The sequence below is a fragment of the Geotrypetes seraphini genome, chromosome 14, assembly GCF_902459505.1.
Source record: "Geotrypetes seraphini chromosome 14, aGeoSer1.1, whole genome shotgun sequence".
Classification (NCBI taxonomy): Eukaryota; Metazoa; Chordata; class Amphibia; order Gymnophiona; family Dermophiidae; genus Geotrypetes; species Geotrypetes seraphini.
The window spans coordinates 21,736,359-21,752,637 of NC_047097.1; the positions used below are offsets into that span (position 1 = coordinate 21,736,359).

At 42.9% G+C, this 16,279-nt stretch overlaps 1 protein-coding gene across 1 annotated transcript in view; it reads right to left on the minus strand.

Annotated features, from left to right (window-relative positions):
* GNB5 (G protein subunit beta 5) overlaps positions 1–16,279 on the minus strand; it is an 89,228-nt gene that overhangs the window by 68,769 nt on the left and 4,180 nt on the right. The window contains exons 3-6 of the mRNA XM_033920464.1: positions 15,291–15,427; positions 9,199–9,240; positions 6,468–6,544; positions 1,268–1,400 (exon numbers count right to left, since the gene is read on the minus strand). Of these exons, the coding sequence (XP_033776355.1) occupies positions 1,268–1,400; positions 6,468–6,544; positions 9,199–9,240; positions 15,291–15,427 (389 nt within the window). The remainder of the gene's footprint in view (positions 1–1,267; positions 1,401–6,467; positions 6,545–9,198; positions 9,241–15,290; positions 15,428–16,279) is intronic.

Consider the following 16,279-nt stretch of genomic DNA (forward strand, 5'->3'; position numbering starts at 1 on the left):
TGATGATGTGATTTTGCAAGCTGTTAAAAAATTGCCTGCCTTACGTAAATACATCTCTTTTTGGGAACAACATTATAAACTGGTCTTGAGATTGTATATCTCTCCTAAGAGGGCTTATCTCTCTGGGTTCTGAGCATCTGCTGGATGTCTGCGCTGTACTGAACCAGAAGCTGGTTTGGGACATATGGTTTGGACCTGTCCTATTATCAGAGTCTTTTGGGAAATCATATTTCTTTTTAAAGAGGGTATTTGGAATATTACTATACAACATTCCCCTTTGTTTTTATTTGGTGCTTCTCTACATTATTATCCACGTCAAAGAGGAGCTACTACTTTTCGCAGGTGGACAGTTTTGGTCGCTCTGAAATGCATTCTGCTCAAATGGTTGGAGGTGGAAGCTCCTGATTATTCCCTTTGGCGATGCTGTCTGATTATGCTACAGATGTGGGAAAGAAGAGATATTTTGGACTTTTCTTCCTTGCCGGGGCGCTCCTTTCAATGCATCTGGGAGCCTTTTTGGAATACTATGACTCTCTTGGCTCAGAGTTGCTTATTGAACTGCTGACTTGCTGTTTTTTTGGGGGGGTACCCATGAGTTCTTGTGTATAAAATTATAAAGGTGACCTCTATAACTGATGATTCAGCTTAAAGTTTTCTTTTATATCGTGCATGCCAACCTCATGCAAAATTAGAACATTAATTGTACCTTGAAAGCTATTAGCAAAGCAATGCTCGCCATCTAGCACATGATCCAGTCCTATAAAAAGAAAGTTGACATATCCTTGTTTCCTTTGGGAAAACAAAGAACAATCCAAGGCTAGAAGTGGCAGCAACTCCATGTCCAGGGCTGATGAATCCTTGTGTGTATTCTCCAGGTCCTTGTGACCTCGACTGGCCATCATCAAAGACAGGATGCTGGAATCCATGGACCTCAGGTCTGGCCCTGGGTGGCACATATTTATGTTTATTGGCATTTGAAATACTGCCCTATCTTGGAGAAGTTTAGGATAGTGTACAAGTTTTCTATCAGGTACTCTAGTATTTTCCCTATCTGTCCCAGTGGGCTCACAATTTAACTATGGACCTGGGGCAATGGCGGGTTACGTGACTTGCCCAAGGTCACAGAGAGCAGCACTGGGATCAAACACATAACCTCAGGGTGCTGAGACAGCAGCTCTAACCACTAGGCCATTCCTCTGCTCATGTTCTTTGGTGTGTTAAAGTATGACAGTATACCCATCAAAAACTACAGACTGGAACCCTTTACCTGCATATCAGAGTTTGTAAAGCTGCACGCTGAGAGGTAGTTTGTGTGCATCGCTACAGACTTCTTCTTTGCTGCCATGTTTTCGTTCTTATCGAAGGTCAGCGGGTAGACAGAGCACTTGTTGTCCAGGCCACTGAAAACAAAACAAAACAGCAATAACACTTAAGGCTAGATTCTATATAAGGTTCTTAAAAAAAAAAAAAAAAAAAATCAGTACTGAAAATATTCTTAGCACTGGTTACAGAACAGTGTTTTGCATCAGGAACCGCAACTAAATTTAGGCGCAGCCATTTACAGCAACAGAAATGTTGTGCAAATCCCTGCCCTTAAATTAGGTGCAGATCCCCCTTATTCTAAAACTATGGGCATAACTTGGAGGAATGCCCCTGATCCACCCATGACTCTCCTATTTCCGCACCTCCTTTTTGGACTCGTGTGTAAAATTCAGGTGCATACATTTTAATTAAAACCAATTAGCATCAATAATTGCCCATTAAGATCCCAATTATTGACTCAAATTGGCTCATCATTCAATTAAATTTCACATGCAAATTGGGTACACACCCATATTTGCACATGCAATTTTTAGCACTTTATACAGAATTTGGAAGATAATGGAGAAATCAGTTGTCGGCGCGCGCCTTTGTCTATGAACCAAAGCAGGTGTCAGGTCAAAAGCACGCCAGGACAAAGGTGCGGGTAGACAACTGAGCGCAACGTGGAGCCGCGCGCCGAAGAAAATGACTGTTTTAAAGGACTCCGATGGGGGGCATGGGGGGGCCCCACTTTACTTTATACAGATCGCGCCGCGTTGTGGGGGGCGTTGTGGGGTTGTAACCCCCCACATTTTACTGAAAACTTCACTTTTTCACTAAAAAACAGGGAAACAGTTAAGTTTCCAGTATAATGAGGGGGTTACAACCCCCCAAACCCCCCCCCCCAACACCGCCGCGATCTGTATTAAGTAAAGTGGGGGGTTCCCCAACAAAAACCTCTGTTGGAGCCCCTAAAAACACTCTTTTTCTTCGGCGCACGCTTCCATCTTGCGCTCAGTTGTCGGCGCGCGCCTTTGTCTTCGGCGGTTTTGTCTATGAACCATTAAAGCACGCACAAAAAAAAAAAAAAGAAAAACATGGAATAAAGTAAAGAATGAATTCAGCATCTTTCATACGGAACATCCTGAGAGAGGCAGATTCTCATCTAAAAGACTTCCTAACAGACCCCTGTTTACTAAGCCACAGTAAAATGTTTATCAAGAGCAAATTCCTGTGGGATTCATTAAACTGTGGTCTAGCAAAAGGATGCTTGGGTGCAAAGGGAAAGGACCGGCCAGCAGCAAAAAGGAAGTGACAGTGCTTCTGTGTAAGTCTCTGGTGAAAGATCATTTGGAATACTGTGTGCACTGCTGGAGATCACACGTACATAAAAAGATGCAAACAGCATTTTGGGGGGCAGCTATTTAGTTATTTAGGTTCTCTAGTAGGGCAACACTTGTCTCCTACACCCAAGGAAGTTCTCCTTGGGGGAATTAAAGTTGGCGTAGGGACAAGGCCTAGGGGGAGTCGCCTTTTTCTTCACAAAGCATGTATAGTTGATATGAAATGTATTTTTTTGATGTGGGTACATGACCAACCTCCGTCTTATTGGCACTAGAGAAACATGTTACACTGTTTGTTAACTTGGGAAGCTAAAGACACTTGTCTTACTTATAAGCGTAAGAAACGATTTAGGTCCATTTGGAAATATTATATTGAGGCACTATCTTCCAGATCTCGCAGTTTGAGCCTTAACAAGTTACATTTATGAATCATATATAGAAATTTAATTTTGTTTTGGGGGTTTTGGTATTTTTTTTTTTTTTCAAGTAGTTTACAATGCAAGATGTTTTTCAGCAACTATGCATCCAATGTTACCTGATTACGCTTTGTCGGGGATGGGGTGGGGGTGGGGACTTTCTTCATTACGATTGCTGTTTATGTTGGGTTTGGGAGGGGAGCTTGTTTTGGTTTGTTCTATTTTACTGGAAGTGGGGGGCTTGTAGAGTGGGGTATATATTTGTACTTGTTTTTAAAAAGGGCAAACTGTATGTTGTGGGTTCCTTCTGGTTCCCTTGATTGTATTGTCTCTTTACCTTGCTTACCCAATAAAACAGTTTTGAATCTAAAAGATACAAACAGGATGGAGTCGGTCAAGGGCAGCTACTAAAATGGTCATACAGTGCATGGTACAGCCTCCCAGTAGAGATACTTTATGAAAATTCAAGGAAGCATGGGACAAATATAGAGGATTCTTAGTTTGTTTGGGCAGACTGAACAGGCTGGATGGTCTTCTACCATTTTCTCCATTTCAGAGCAGAGCGTGTTAACAGAGGGTCTTTAGTGAGATGCCTCATGCATGCCCAGAATTTCTTTTCTGGAGTTGTGCCTGTTATCCTTTGCAACACTCTGCATATCTCCTGGACAAACCATTTTTGACTACCATGCTCACATTCCCCACATATCTGCCCTTCAGAACACCAATATTATCAGGGCAATTTATAAATCCTACATGTAGGAGTGTAAAATCATTTCAAAACTCCCTGCGCACTCTCCCTCTGTTGACCTTGCCATGCTCCTTCCCCAGCCCTTTGCTAATGCAGGCGAAAGTCCTTTGAAAACTTGGGAACAATTTTCAGATGAGACTTTTCTGTATCTAAAAGGAGCATAACATATTCCCTATTCCCAGCTCCTTACTGTGTCCAACTCAGTATATCTCCTGAACAAACCATTTTTGACTATCATCCAGCAGAACACACATTGTTCTTTGTATATCTGCCCTTCAGAGCTTTAAAAGAGGTGATGAATGAAGAAAAGCTCTTACTAGCCTCATTCACTTTTTCAACAATATATTGTTTATTGAAAGCTTCTATACTGCTACTAATGACTGGGGAGTCAATTCAAAGCGATTTACATGAACTTCTATAATGGTGTTACAATAAATGAGCTTCAGTAATGGTGTTACAATACAGAGTTAGGGTGTTTTCTATGATGGTTTTCCATAAACAATTTCAGATGGTACTCAGAGATGGTTTTACTATATTGTAGAGCACATGTGTCAAACACAAGGCCCGCCTGGCTGTTTTATGCAGCTTGCGGTTCAGGGCCGGCGTCAGGGGGGAGTAAACAGGGCTTCAAGATGTTGCCTTGGTTTCTGTTTTGGCTGGCCCCAGCAACGCACCCCATTGATGGCCAGTAATTTACACCGCCAGTGTGATTGGCAGCGCACCAGACATGAATTTAACTGCCAGCCACAGCAACGTACCCCAGTGCTGGCCCTGCAGTAATTTAATAGTGTCGGTCAGTAATTTACACCGCCATGTGGTTGTCAAATTGCGCGTGCTAGCAGTGTCACCAGAAATGAATTTAACTGTGCCGGCCCCAGCCAGTTAAATTAATTTCTGGTGCGCTGCCGGCATGCACGAGTTGACAACCACATGGCGGTGTAAGTTACTGCTGAAGACAGAAGGAAGCCATACCACAAGAGGAAAACTGAGGCAGCGAGAGGGGGGGGGGGGCGCTGATTATAACCGTAGGTTTGCCCTCTTGATTTCCACCTCCAGCTCCACCTCCACTCCTGACTTCCTCCTCCAACTCCACCTCCCTACTGGTCTGGCCCAGCAGTACAATGTGTGCAAGGGTGGGGGAGCATGAGTACCTCTCCTGCCTCCAGTAATATTCTGCACAGCCGCAGTGGTGAGGGAGGGAGACGACAAAGGTAGGGGGAATGATTTTATTTTCAATTTAGTGTTTGAATTGTCAATTTTGAGAATTTTAATCTGGTATCTTTTGCACTGCTCAGGAAGAAATACATTTGTTTATTTTTCTCTGGGGGTTGCACTGCATGCAGAATCTTGAATCTTTGGGTTTCTATTTTATATATTAGTACTTAGGAATTAATATTGAGAAGCTAACAGTATTCTTTGTGTAGTTTAATTTTTTGGTTAACCATTATGTGTTAATAAGATTATATTGTGTGTGTGTTTATATATGAAAAATTAATGGAAAAATTGTATTATAATTAGTAGTATTATGGGGGCGGGGTCTGGCCCACGACGTAGCCTGTATTTTGGATTTTGGCCCCTTAGTGTGATTGCGTTTGACACCCCTGTTGTAGAGAATGACATGGTGCCAAAATTTGTCAAAATTCCCGTGGATACCGTGGACACCGTCAAAATTCCTGTAGATAACCGTGGGAAAACATCCCCATGTCATTCTTTAATGGGAGAGGGAAGAATCAGAGCAAGAATGGGCACAACCACTGACCCTCAAGTCTTGAATTGAAGAATGCTGGACTGAGGTTGAGATAGACACTAAAGAATGACATGGGATGGTACCATAAGAATTGCCATACTGGGACAGACTGAAGGTCCATGAAGTCCAGTATCCTGTTTCCAATAGGCCAACCCAGGACCCAAGTACCTGGCAGAAACCCACAGAGTAGCAACATTCCAGAGCTGAGATTGTGATGTCATAATGCCTCATTCCACCAATACCTAAGAGCCAACCTCATCAGTGATATCACAATGGATTAACTGACCTATACTTGGCTCAAATAAGAATCAGAGTATGAATGGGCAGAGCCACAGACCCTCAAGCCATGCACTGAAGAATGCTGGTGTAGAAAGACTGAGGTTGAGATAGATACTAACGAATGACACGGGATAGTTTCCCGCAGTTATCTGTGATTAATTTTGTCACCTTGTCATTCTCTCGTATACTGTTTATACACACTATCTTCCCCTATATATATACAATAGGGAAAACTATATTCCCTATATATATATATATATATATACTATATCCCCTATAAATACATTCATCTTGTGTATTTATACCATATTACTCTCAACCTATATATAAACACACAGAATACTAGTAGTATTCATTCTAAATCCTACTTATTTACATGCATAGTATTGTGTTCCTCCTAGATTCACCCACATTCTGATAGTTCTTGTTATTTATACTTTATTTATCATAATCTTAGCATTCTGGGTATATCTACTATGATTCACCCTATTGTGTTACAAGTGGAAGTTGCCAGCTATTTCTTCTATGTTGCATTATTAAAGTGGTCTGTGAAAAGGACGGACTTTATCCTTTTCTTGAACTCTTGAAATCCTCCAATTTAATACACCACTGGCACCTCTGTAAACACTTACCCGCAAGCAATGGCGCATCCAGATGGGGCATAGGCACAGGCCATCACCCAGGTACACGGCATGGTGACTGCGTGCTCCTGAAACAAATGAGGTGCCTTACTACCAGGGGGAATGTTTAATACATTTACACTTATCAGGAGTCTTAAGTGCATGCAAAGATGATTTAATTAACTTCAGAGGTTGTGGAACAATAGGCCTCTGGAGATCTGGTCAGAGCCTCACTAACATGACTTTTCAACATGTTGAAAACTCGGTTGTTTTCTTGATCTATTAGCCTCTCTTATCTCTCCTTATATTCCTCCCTGGGAACTCCGTTAATTGGTCAAGCCTCTCTTATCTAAACACTTCTCCTCTACTGCCAACTAGAGGTCTGCACGGGAACGGGAATCCCGCCTAACCCACGGGACTCTCACGGGGACCCCCCCTCTGGCCCACGGGACTCCCACGGGGATGGAAGGCTTTGGAAGCAGGGTTCGTCCATATAATATAATGGACACATCAGGCTTAGTAAAAGAGGGGGTTTATAAGTTAATTACCTGAACAGAAAATAAAAAAGGGTTCCACCAAAGAGATTCCACAAGGAAAACAGCAAAAGAAACTGTGGAATTGATGATCCTGTCAAAAGTATTTGCTGCTTTTTATGGGGATGGGTGGGGACGGAGAGGATCCTGACGGGGACAGAGAGGATCCTGGCGGGAACGGGCAGGGATGGGTGGGATTTCTGTCCCCGCGCAACTCTCTACTGCCAACTCCAGACTATGGCCTGGATGCACTAGATTCACTAAGCCCACCGATTGTGTTTACGATCGTATATCGACCCGATTTTCCTCTTACCCGATTCACTAATCTCGTGGCCGATCATCCTCCAATCCGATCCATGCACACAAATGAGGGGAAACGGCATGCAAAGTAGGAAGGACGCAATTCACTAAACTCAAGAAGGAACACTGATTGAGCTGGCCAATCCAAAAACAAGCGACTGCTGAGGCCCAGTCGCTCATGTCCCTGCTGACTCTCCTGTCCCAACTCTACAGTAGTTTCCAAAGCAATGGTGTCCTGCCAGCATACGCGATAACAACTGTTCCACTCTCCTGCTCCCTGCTGCCCCAACTCTCCTGCTCTCTGCCCTGAAGTGCGAGCCCGTGGTTTTAACCTGTGGGTTTAAAGCGGGGCTGCACTACGGCGTGTTCTGTTTCAGACTGGAACAGCCCGTTGTGCAGCCCCAATTTAAACCCACGGGTTAAAACCACAGGTTCGCAAGTAACCCTTCCCTGCAGCATATCCTGCCTCGACTTTGGGAGAAAGATCCACTACTTTGAGGAGGCTTGTACATTCTTACGAGAAAACGTATACCTTTTTTTTTTCCTTTCGCGGCCCAGACAAAAAAAGGTAGTTACAGATTCAATTCACGGCAAGCAAGCAAAAAGTGTCTCTTCAAGCCCAGATTTCTGGCCTTGTGGTTTGCGTTTTTAGGTAAATAATTGAATTTAAAAGACAGGAGAGAGGGAAGGCGGCGGCGGGGTACGAGAAACTGTGGGACGGGGCTTGGTCCCTGGAGCCGGTGAGATGGGAAGTCAGGAGAGCAAGCGCATGCGCAGACCATCTACAGGCAAAGAAGAAGGTCTGCGCATGCATCATGGTCGCTCTGCAGCAATCCATGCAGTCGCTCTGGGCCTGCCTCCGATCACCTCCATTTGCACGATGGTGCGTTGTGGACCAGTCGCCCGGAAACGGATCGCACGCAGCCACGGATCGCAAAGGAGGTTAGTGAATCTGGGCCAATGTGTTTAACAATCGTCGCTAAACCATTTTTACCTGTTTAGCGTCACAGCATTTCAGCTATTGATGCGCAAAATGGCAAATTGCAATCTTTTCAGTGGTTTGTAGCAGCAATAATCACATGTAAATACATTACAATGAGCTCATCAACATTAAAATGAGCACTCCGACCGATGCCCATGTGATACACAAAATGAAGTGCCGGTTTTTAACACTCCAAAATCTCCCGACAGGTCTGGAGGCGCAAGTCACTTAATCCCCTCATTGCCCCAGGTACATTAGATCGATTGTGAGCCCACTGGGACAGACAGGGGAAAATGCTTGAGTTCCTGGGCTCCCATGGCAGAACAGTATAGAAAAGTAAATAGGGTGATATATACAGTGCTGCTGCAGTTTTGTATCCTGGCAATTAGTGTGTTATGGCATGTTACGTTTGCTATGTAGGTTCTTTGAGTTTCGTTTTGTCGGGTTTTGTGTTTTCCTTGTAATGCCTTATGTAGCTAACTTAGGGCTCCTTTTGCAAAGGTGCGCTAGCGTTTTTAGCGCACGCACCGGATTAGCGCGCGCTAGCCAAAAAACTACCGCCTGCTCAAGAGGAGGCGGTAGCGGCTAGCGTGCGCTATTCCGTGCGTTAAGGTCCTAGCGCCCCTTTGTAAAAGGAGTCCTTAAAGTTGGTGGGGAGGGGAAGCTGGTGCTGATGAGCGAGATGTGTGAATATGTCACTTTGGCTTAACCCTTTTCTTACTTTGTTTGCCTACCTGCTGCCACCCCAATCATTTCTGTCTAGTGGCACCAATGGCGGCAGGATGTTATCTCGGACTCAGCCAAAAGGTCAAAAGAGACTCTGCACTTGGACCTCAATCTAAATCGCAAGACACAATCAAGTCTAACTTTGTTAAATCTTTTAGACAGCACATGCACACAGCAAAGACTGATGAGAACAAGCACTCACCTTGTTTGTAGTGAAAGCATCCCAGACTATCACTTTGCCATCCTGAAATTTAAAAGGCACACGTGAACATCTTTTCTAGGCAGACTATATTTCATTGCAACCAGACTTGACCAAAGACAACAGTATCCTCACTATATATGTAACTTTCATGGCATAGTAAACCGATTCAACCGCATTATACTCTCCCTTGCATTGTATCTTGCTCTATAACTCTCTCGCACTGTATTTTCACTGTATAAATACCTCTGCTGTATATGTACAATCTCTTGCATTGTAAATCTGCATTGTTCTTCGCTGTATAAATACTTATAAATGATCTGAAACAGTTTAAAGAGTTTCCTTTTTAAAGATGCGTTTAATTTATAAGCTTAATTAAGGATTACTATCAAATTTTTCCTTTTTTTATCTTTTTATTTCCCCGTTATCTCCCCTACCCGTTGTTTTTACCATTTATGTTTTCTTTTATATATACGATTGTAGTTCTACCCTTTCTTTCCCCATGTATCTGTTAGTTTGTATGACTTTATTTATTATTTTGTATGATAATGTGTCAAACTTATGTATCCTTTTATAATTAATCTGATGTATCTATTTTTTATCTGTAAATTGCTTAGAAAATTAAATTAAGCGATTCAATAAGTCAAAATTAAACTTGAAACTTGAATACTGAATATGTACAGTCCCCTACATTGTAAACTGCTCCCAACTGCATGGTACATTCCCTTGCATTGTATCTTCGCTGTGTTTGTACAGTATCTTGCATCGTAAACCGCTCTGAACTGTTTGTGGTATTGCGGTATACAAAAATAAAGTTGATATTATTATTCTTTGTTTTGAAGATGAAAGGTTAGTGGGAAATATTATTTTGAAAAATTATAGCATGTTTTTGAAAAACATCTTGTATACTGCCCTATCCACTTGTGATTACAGTTTTCATCCTTGCCATAAACATTTTTCACTCAAGATAAGCAAACATTTCAAATGACCCCTGTAAAGCAGGAGTCAGCGAAGGCTTCAGACAGGTTTCACTCACTACTGAAGATTTAATGAGTGGTTTCAGTTGGCATCCATTTTGGTCAGACGGGGACAATTCTGAGCTGACTAATTCACCAAGAATTTGCTGGCAAATCTGCTGCTATCTTTATGGATTCATCACAGTCTTCCCTGATTAAAAAAACCCTCATATAACCAACCAGCAGGTACTCAACAAGAGCCATGAGTTACGTGTAATTGTTGCTCTTGTATTAACAACAATGACACAGTATTGGAAAAAGTTTTTCATCACAAATGCCAGTTAATGTGCTGTGAGGCTGAATAGAATAATTTAGTTCACCTGGCTTTTGTTGCTGGAGAATAACTCTTCCGAACGAAAGCTACACTTAAGTTAAAATATCTGTGCACAATGCCCCATCTTTAAACTAAGATGAGTGAAGTCTTCTTAGGCTAGGATATATCCCTCAAATGTCTCTGCTTACAGACATCCCTACCAAGATTTAATCTATCTATTTTTTCAGTCTTTTGGAAAGAATTACCGGTAGGTGTAGTCTTGGGGGTAAGCAGAAGATACAGCATCTCATCAGACTGTTTTTGCTTTCTCTGTTTGTTTTCCTTGGACTACTTTATAATGATGTAAACCGCCTTCAGAGGGTTGTGTTCGTGAGGAGCTAGCTAAAATAAAGGTAGACAAAGCAATGGGGCCGAATGGTGTACATCCGAGGGTGCTGAAGGAACTTAGGGAAGTTCTGGTGGCTCCGCTGACTGACCTTTTCAACGAGTCTCTAGAGTCAGGAGTGGCAAAGGGCAGATGTGGTCCCTCTCCACAAAAGTGGAAGTAAGGAAGAAGTAGGGAATTACAGGCTGGTAAGTCTGACTTCTGTGGCAAGCAAATTAATGAAAATGCTTTTAAAACAGAGAATGGACAAGTTTCTGGAATCCTGTAGATTACAGGACATGGATTCACTAGAGGTAGGGCTTGTAAGACAAATCTGATCAATTTCTTTGACTGGGTGACCAGAGAATTGGATAGAGGATGTGCGCTAGATGTGGTGTGTTTAGATTTTAGCAAAGCCTTTGACAGTGTACCACACAGGCATCTAATAAATAAACTGAGTGCCCTCGGGATGGGTCCCAAAGTGACGGTCTGAGTCAAGAACTGGTTGAGTGGAAGACGACAGAGAGTAGTGATCAATGGGGATCGCTCTGAGGAAAGGGATGTTACCAGTGGTGTGCCTCAAGGTTCTGTTCTTGGGCCTGTTCTTTTTAACATTATTATAAACGATATTGCTGAAGGGTTGTTGGGTAAGATTTGCCTCTTTGTGGATGATACCAAAATCTGCAATAAAGTAGACACGCCAGATGGTTGAATAACATGAAGAAAGACCTGGCGAAGCTTGAAGAATGGTCTGAAATTTGGCAGCTAAAATTTAATGCTTAGAAATGCAAGGTCATGCATTTGGGCTACAAAAACCCGAGGGAACGGTACAGATTAGAGAGTGAAGAGCTTATGTGTACAACAGAAGAGCGGGACTAGGGTGTGATTGTATGCGATGATCTTAAGGTTGGCAAACAGGTTGAAAAGGTGATGGCGAAAGCTAGAAGGATGCTAGGTTACACAGGGAGAGGTATGGCTAGTAGGAAAAAGGAGGTATTGATGCCCCTATATAAGACTTTGTAAGACCTCATTTAGAATATTGTGTACAATTCTGGAGGCCGCACCTTCAAAGAGATATAAAAAGGATGGAGTCAGTCCAGAGGAATGCTACTAAAATGGTATGTGGTCTTCATCATAAGGCATATGGCAGGGGTGCCCACACTTTTTTGGCTTGTGAGCTACTTTTAAAATGACCAAATCAAAATGATCTACCAACAATAAAATTTAAAAAAACACAAAGCACACTGTACGCAGAGAAAATGTTAATTTATATTCGGGGTTTTTTTTTCAAAGAGGTCAAGGCAGATGATTTTAAAATATGCAATGTCACCTCAGTAACAACTATACAAAAATAGACAAATATATCACCTCCCTTTTTACTAAACCGCAATAGCAGTTTTTAACGCAGGGAGCTGCGCTGAATGCCCCGCGCTGCTCTTGATGCTCATAGGTTTGCTGCGCTAAAATACGCTATTGCAGTTTCGTAAAAGGGGGCCATAGTGTAAAATAAAGACAGCAGATATAAATTATCAAAATGGACACATTTTGATCACTAAATTTAAAATAAAATTATTTTTCCTACATTTGTTGTCTGGTGATTTCATGAGTCTCTGGTTGCATTTTCTTCTTCTGACTGTGCATGCAATATTTCTTCCCTTCTTTCTGCCTCCTGCATGCTTCATCTCCTCCAGACCTCATTCCATTCCCCAACCAACATCTCTGTCCTTCCATGAGTCCAACTTTTTCTTCCTCTCTTCCTGCCCCCTGACACACTCAATTCCCTCCCCCTTTTCCTTCCTCTCTCTCTCTCTGCCCCCTCCTCTTTTTTTTCTTTCTGTCTCCCTGCCCCCTTTCTTACTTTTTTTCTCTCTGCCCCCTTTCTTTCTGTCTGTCTCCCTGCCCCCTTTCTTTCTTTCTATCTTCCTACCCCCTTTCATTCTTTCTGTCTCCCTGTTCTGCTTCCCTGTGTTTCTGTCTCCCTGTCTGTCTCCCTGTTCTGCCTCTCGGTCTTTCTGTCTCCCCTTTCTTTCTCCCCAAGCCACCACTGGAGCTGTCGTCTGGAAACAGGCCCCCAAGCCACCGCTGACATCTGGTAACAGGCCCCCAAACCACCGCCGCTGTTGCCGCCAAGTTCTCCCTGTTTCCCGATGCTGCAACAGGCTGGAAGCCTTCCCCCCAACATCAATTCTGAAGTGGGAGAGGAAGTTCCTCTCTGACGTCGGGGGGGGGGGGGGGGCTGGCATGCCCGGCGCTTCTGTAGTCGCTGCTGGTCTGTTGTGGCATCGGGGAACAGGGAGAACACAAAGGCAATGCGTTTTATCACGGAGCCCAAGATGGGCTCCGCAACTGACTCGCGTTGCCTTTGCAATCGACCTTTTGGGCACTCCTGGCGTATGGGGACAGACTTAAAGATCTCAATCTGTATACTTTGGAGGAAAGGAGGGAGAGGGGAGATATGATAGAGATGTCTAAATATCTACATAATGTAAATGCGCATGAGTGGAGTCTCTTTAATTTGAAAGAAAACTCTGCAATGAGAGGGCATAGGATGAAGTTAAGAGGTGATAGGCTCTGGAGTAATCTAAGGAAATACTTTTTTACAGAAAGGGTGGTAGATGAATGGAACAGTCTCCCAGAAGAGGTGGTGGAGACAGAGTCTGTTTATGAATTCAAAAGGGCCTGGGATAGGCACGTGGGATCTCTCGGAGAGAGAAAGAGATAATGGTTACTGTGGATGGGCAGACTAGATGGGCTATTTGGCCTTTATCTGCCATCATGTTTCTATGATATTGAATGAATTGTGGTATATCAATTCTGGTAATACCTTTCAAAGGTCAACAGAAAAGATTAAGATGGTCTGCTCCATGAACTAAACTGAGAACCTCAAAGTAGAAAAATTCTATATCTAGAGAATTCTATATAGAGTGAAAACTTCCGCAGGAGTCAACAGCAGTGCCCTCTAAGTTGCCCCACTGCTTTATTGGTATGTCCACTAGAGAATGACAGCCCCCGTAGGAACTCAATTTCCCCGTCATGTCCCGACGCGATTTATGATTTATGTCCCGACGTATGATTTTAAAGTGTTTGAGGCTTATGCAGATGAGAAGTAAGCTTGCAGGGATGGATCAGGAACAGGAAAAGAACTCGTGGGAACGGGGAAAATTTGTCCCCGTGTCATTCTCTAATGTCCAGGTGGCCAGTCCATTACTATTCTGGCCCCTCCTACATCCAAATGGTCTAGCTATGGACGTTTCTGAGATCAAAAACGGAGAATAAAGACAGACGTCCTAAGGTTGGATGTCTTGTTGGTCAAGACGTCCATGTAGATGATTTGAAAAACATTTTGGATGTCCAGGTTTCAAAAATGGACGTTTCTCCACCTCTGAGTTTGGACGCCTTGCGGGAAACCATCCAAGTCAGACTTAGACATCCTTTTTGAAAATGGCCTTCCATGCACACAACTCGGTAGGCGTATTCTATAAAGTGCTGAGCGTCAGTTCTAATGCATGAACCTGAAAAGGGATGTGGCCAGAGGAATAGCATGGGCGGATCATAGGCTTTTCTAAAATTTATGCACAGAAAAACACACCCAATCTGCAAGTCTTGAAATATATATGGAATGTTTTAAATAAATAAACAAGTTTTCTTTGGCCTAAAGGGATGTTCCTAGAAGTTATGCTGCACACTGGCACTTAGTGCAATTCTATAAGGTTACCTTTTATAGAATTGCGCTAAGCGCTGTTTTGGTCGGCACCAATTTTATGGGTGCCATATACAGAATGTGACTCTCGTTTCATACAAATCTTTCTCATGAATAGTTATTATAATAATAACAATAACAGTTTATATACCGCAGTACCGTTAAGTTCTATGTGGTTTACAAAAGATTAGTGAAGTACAAGTTGAGAGAACTTAAGGGATGGGAGAACAAGAGGTGGATAGGGCAAGAGAACCGTTATAGATGGGAAAGATGGTAGTCCTGAAAACTTAACCAGCCAGGGATGCCTCCATGAGAAATCTGAGAAGCTCTGGACAAGAGGAGTCCAGAAGGGACACATATTCAGGCCTTCCATAAAGGTCTTACAATCTACAGAGACTCCACTTTCCTCCATAACCACTATGGCGGCTAGAATTCAACATTATAATACACTGAACAGCAACCAGCAAGGTCAGTCGCCATAAAAGCGAGGGCTTGATGTGGTCACATTTAACTATAAAAATACTGAACCATTTTTTTGAATGTTTTTGGTCCTAAATTCAAATGTTTTCTTCCGTTCACTTCATGTATTTAATGTATTTCCATTAACAAGATTTTCTGATGTTTCCTAATTCCCTCAGCAGAGGTGACCTATCACCCCCACAAATTGTTGGTTTGGGATAAATAGATATCAAGTTTTATTTAAAGTCTAAGATTTTACTGTAGGAAAACTGTTTTCTTCACCTGAGAAGAGCTCACGATCCTCCTTTTATCTTTGCACCAGTCCATGCAGAGCACTTTGTTTCCGTGGCCCTTCAAGGTCCTCCTCGTCTTCATCACAAACTGTCCGAGTGCCTCGACACGCTCAGCTACCTGGTGAACTGCAGGCAGTGAAGAGAAGAGGAAATGTGAGTTCAGGTCTATGTTTCAACTCCTCTAACATACTGTAAACGTTTGATAAACTGGCCTTAAAGTTGTTTTTTTTTTACCTCAGGCAATAGAACGTGATGTGACCAGAGCCAGTCTAAGCAAAAGAGCCAGAATCTGGAAGGGGAGTGTGTAAGGAAGTCAGGGTGGCGGTATCCTGAGCTACTGGCTAATGGGCTCATCAAGGGCCGGCTGGGAGCTGTGCCTGGTGGGTCGGATGACCCGGGATAATGGGGCATGTGTGGGACATGCCACCCCTCGGACCCTTGCTTAGACGGCGGGGTCGGGGGCCTATTACATCTAATGGTAGCTCAAGGTCACAATGGTGATACCATTGTTATGGGTTATTGTTAATGCTTATTTATGGCTGTTAATTTATATATTGATTTATGTTAAAATGTTATCTGAATATGTTAATATTCAATAAACAGGGCTGCGGCCAGGTCTTACCAACAAAGTGTCTTGTCTCTTTGAGATAGGTAAAAGGTAGGTTGGAAAGGGGGTAATGTGTTATATAGAGGCGGGTCACTCCAGGTCCCGCTGTTAATGTTTCTGAGGTCTCTTTTTCTCCACCTACTTTTTGGATTGTGCAGATTCCTATGTGCAGTGGTCTTTTGATCATAGATGTCCGACACTACTATACTAATGTCACAAATTCCTCTCTGCCAGTTCATCCCAGTTCATTTCCTATGTGCAGTTTCCTATGTGCAGTGGTCTTTTGATCATAGATGTCCGACACTACTATACTAATGTCACAAATGCCTCTCTGCCAGTTCATCCCAGTTCATTTCCTATGTGCAGTTTCC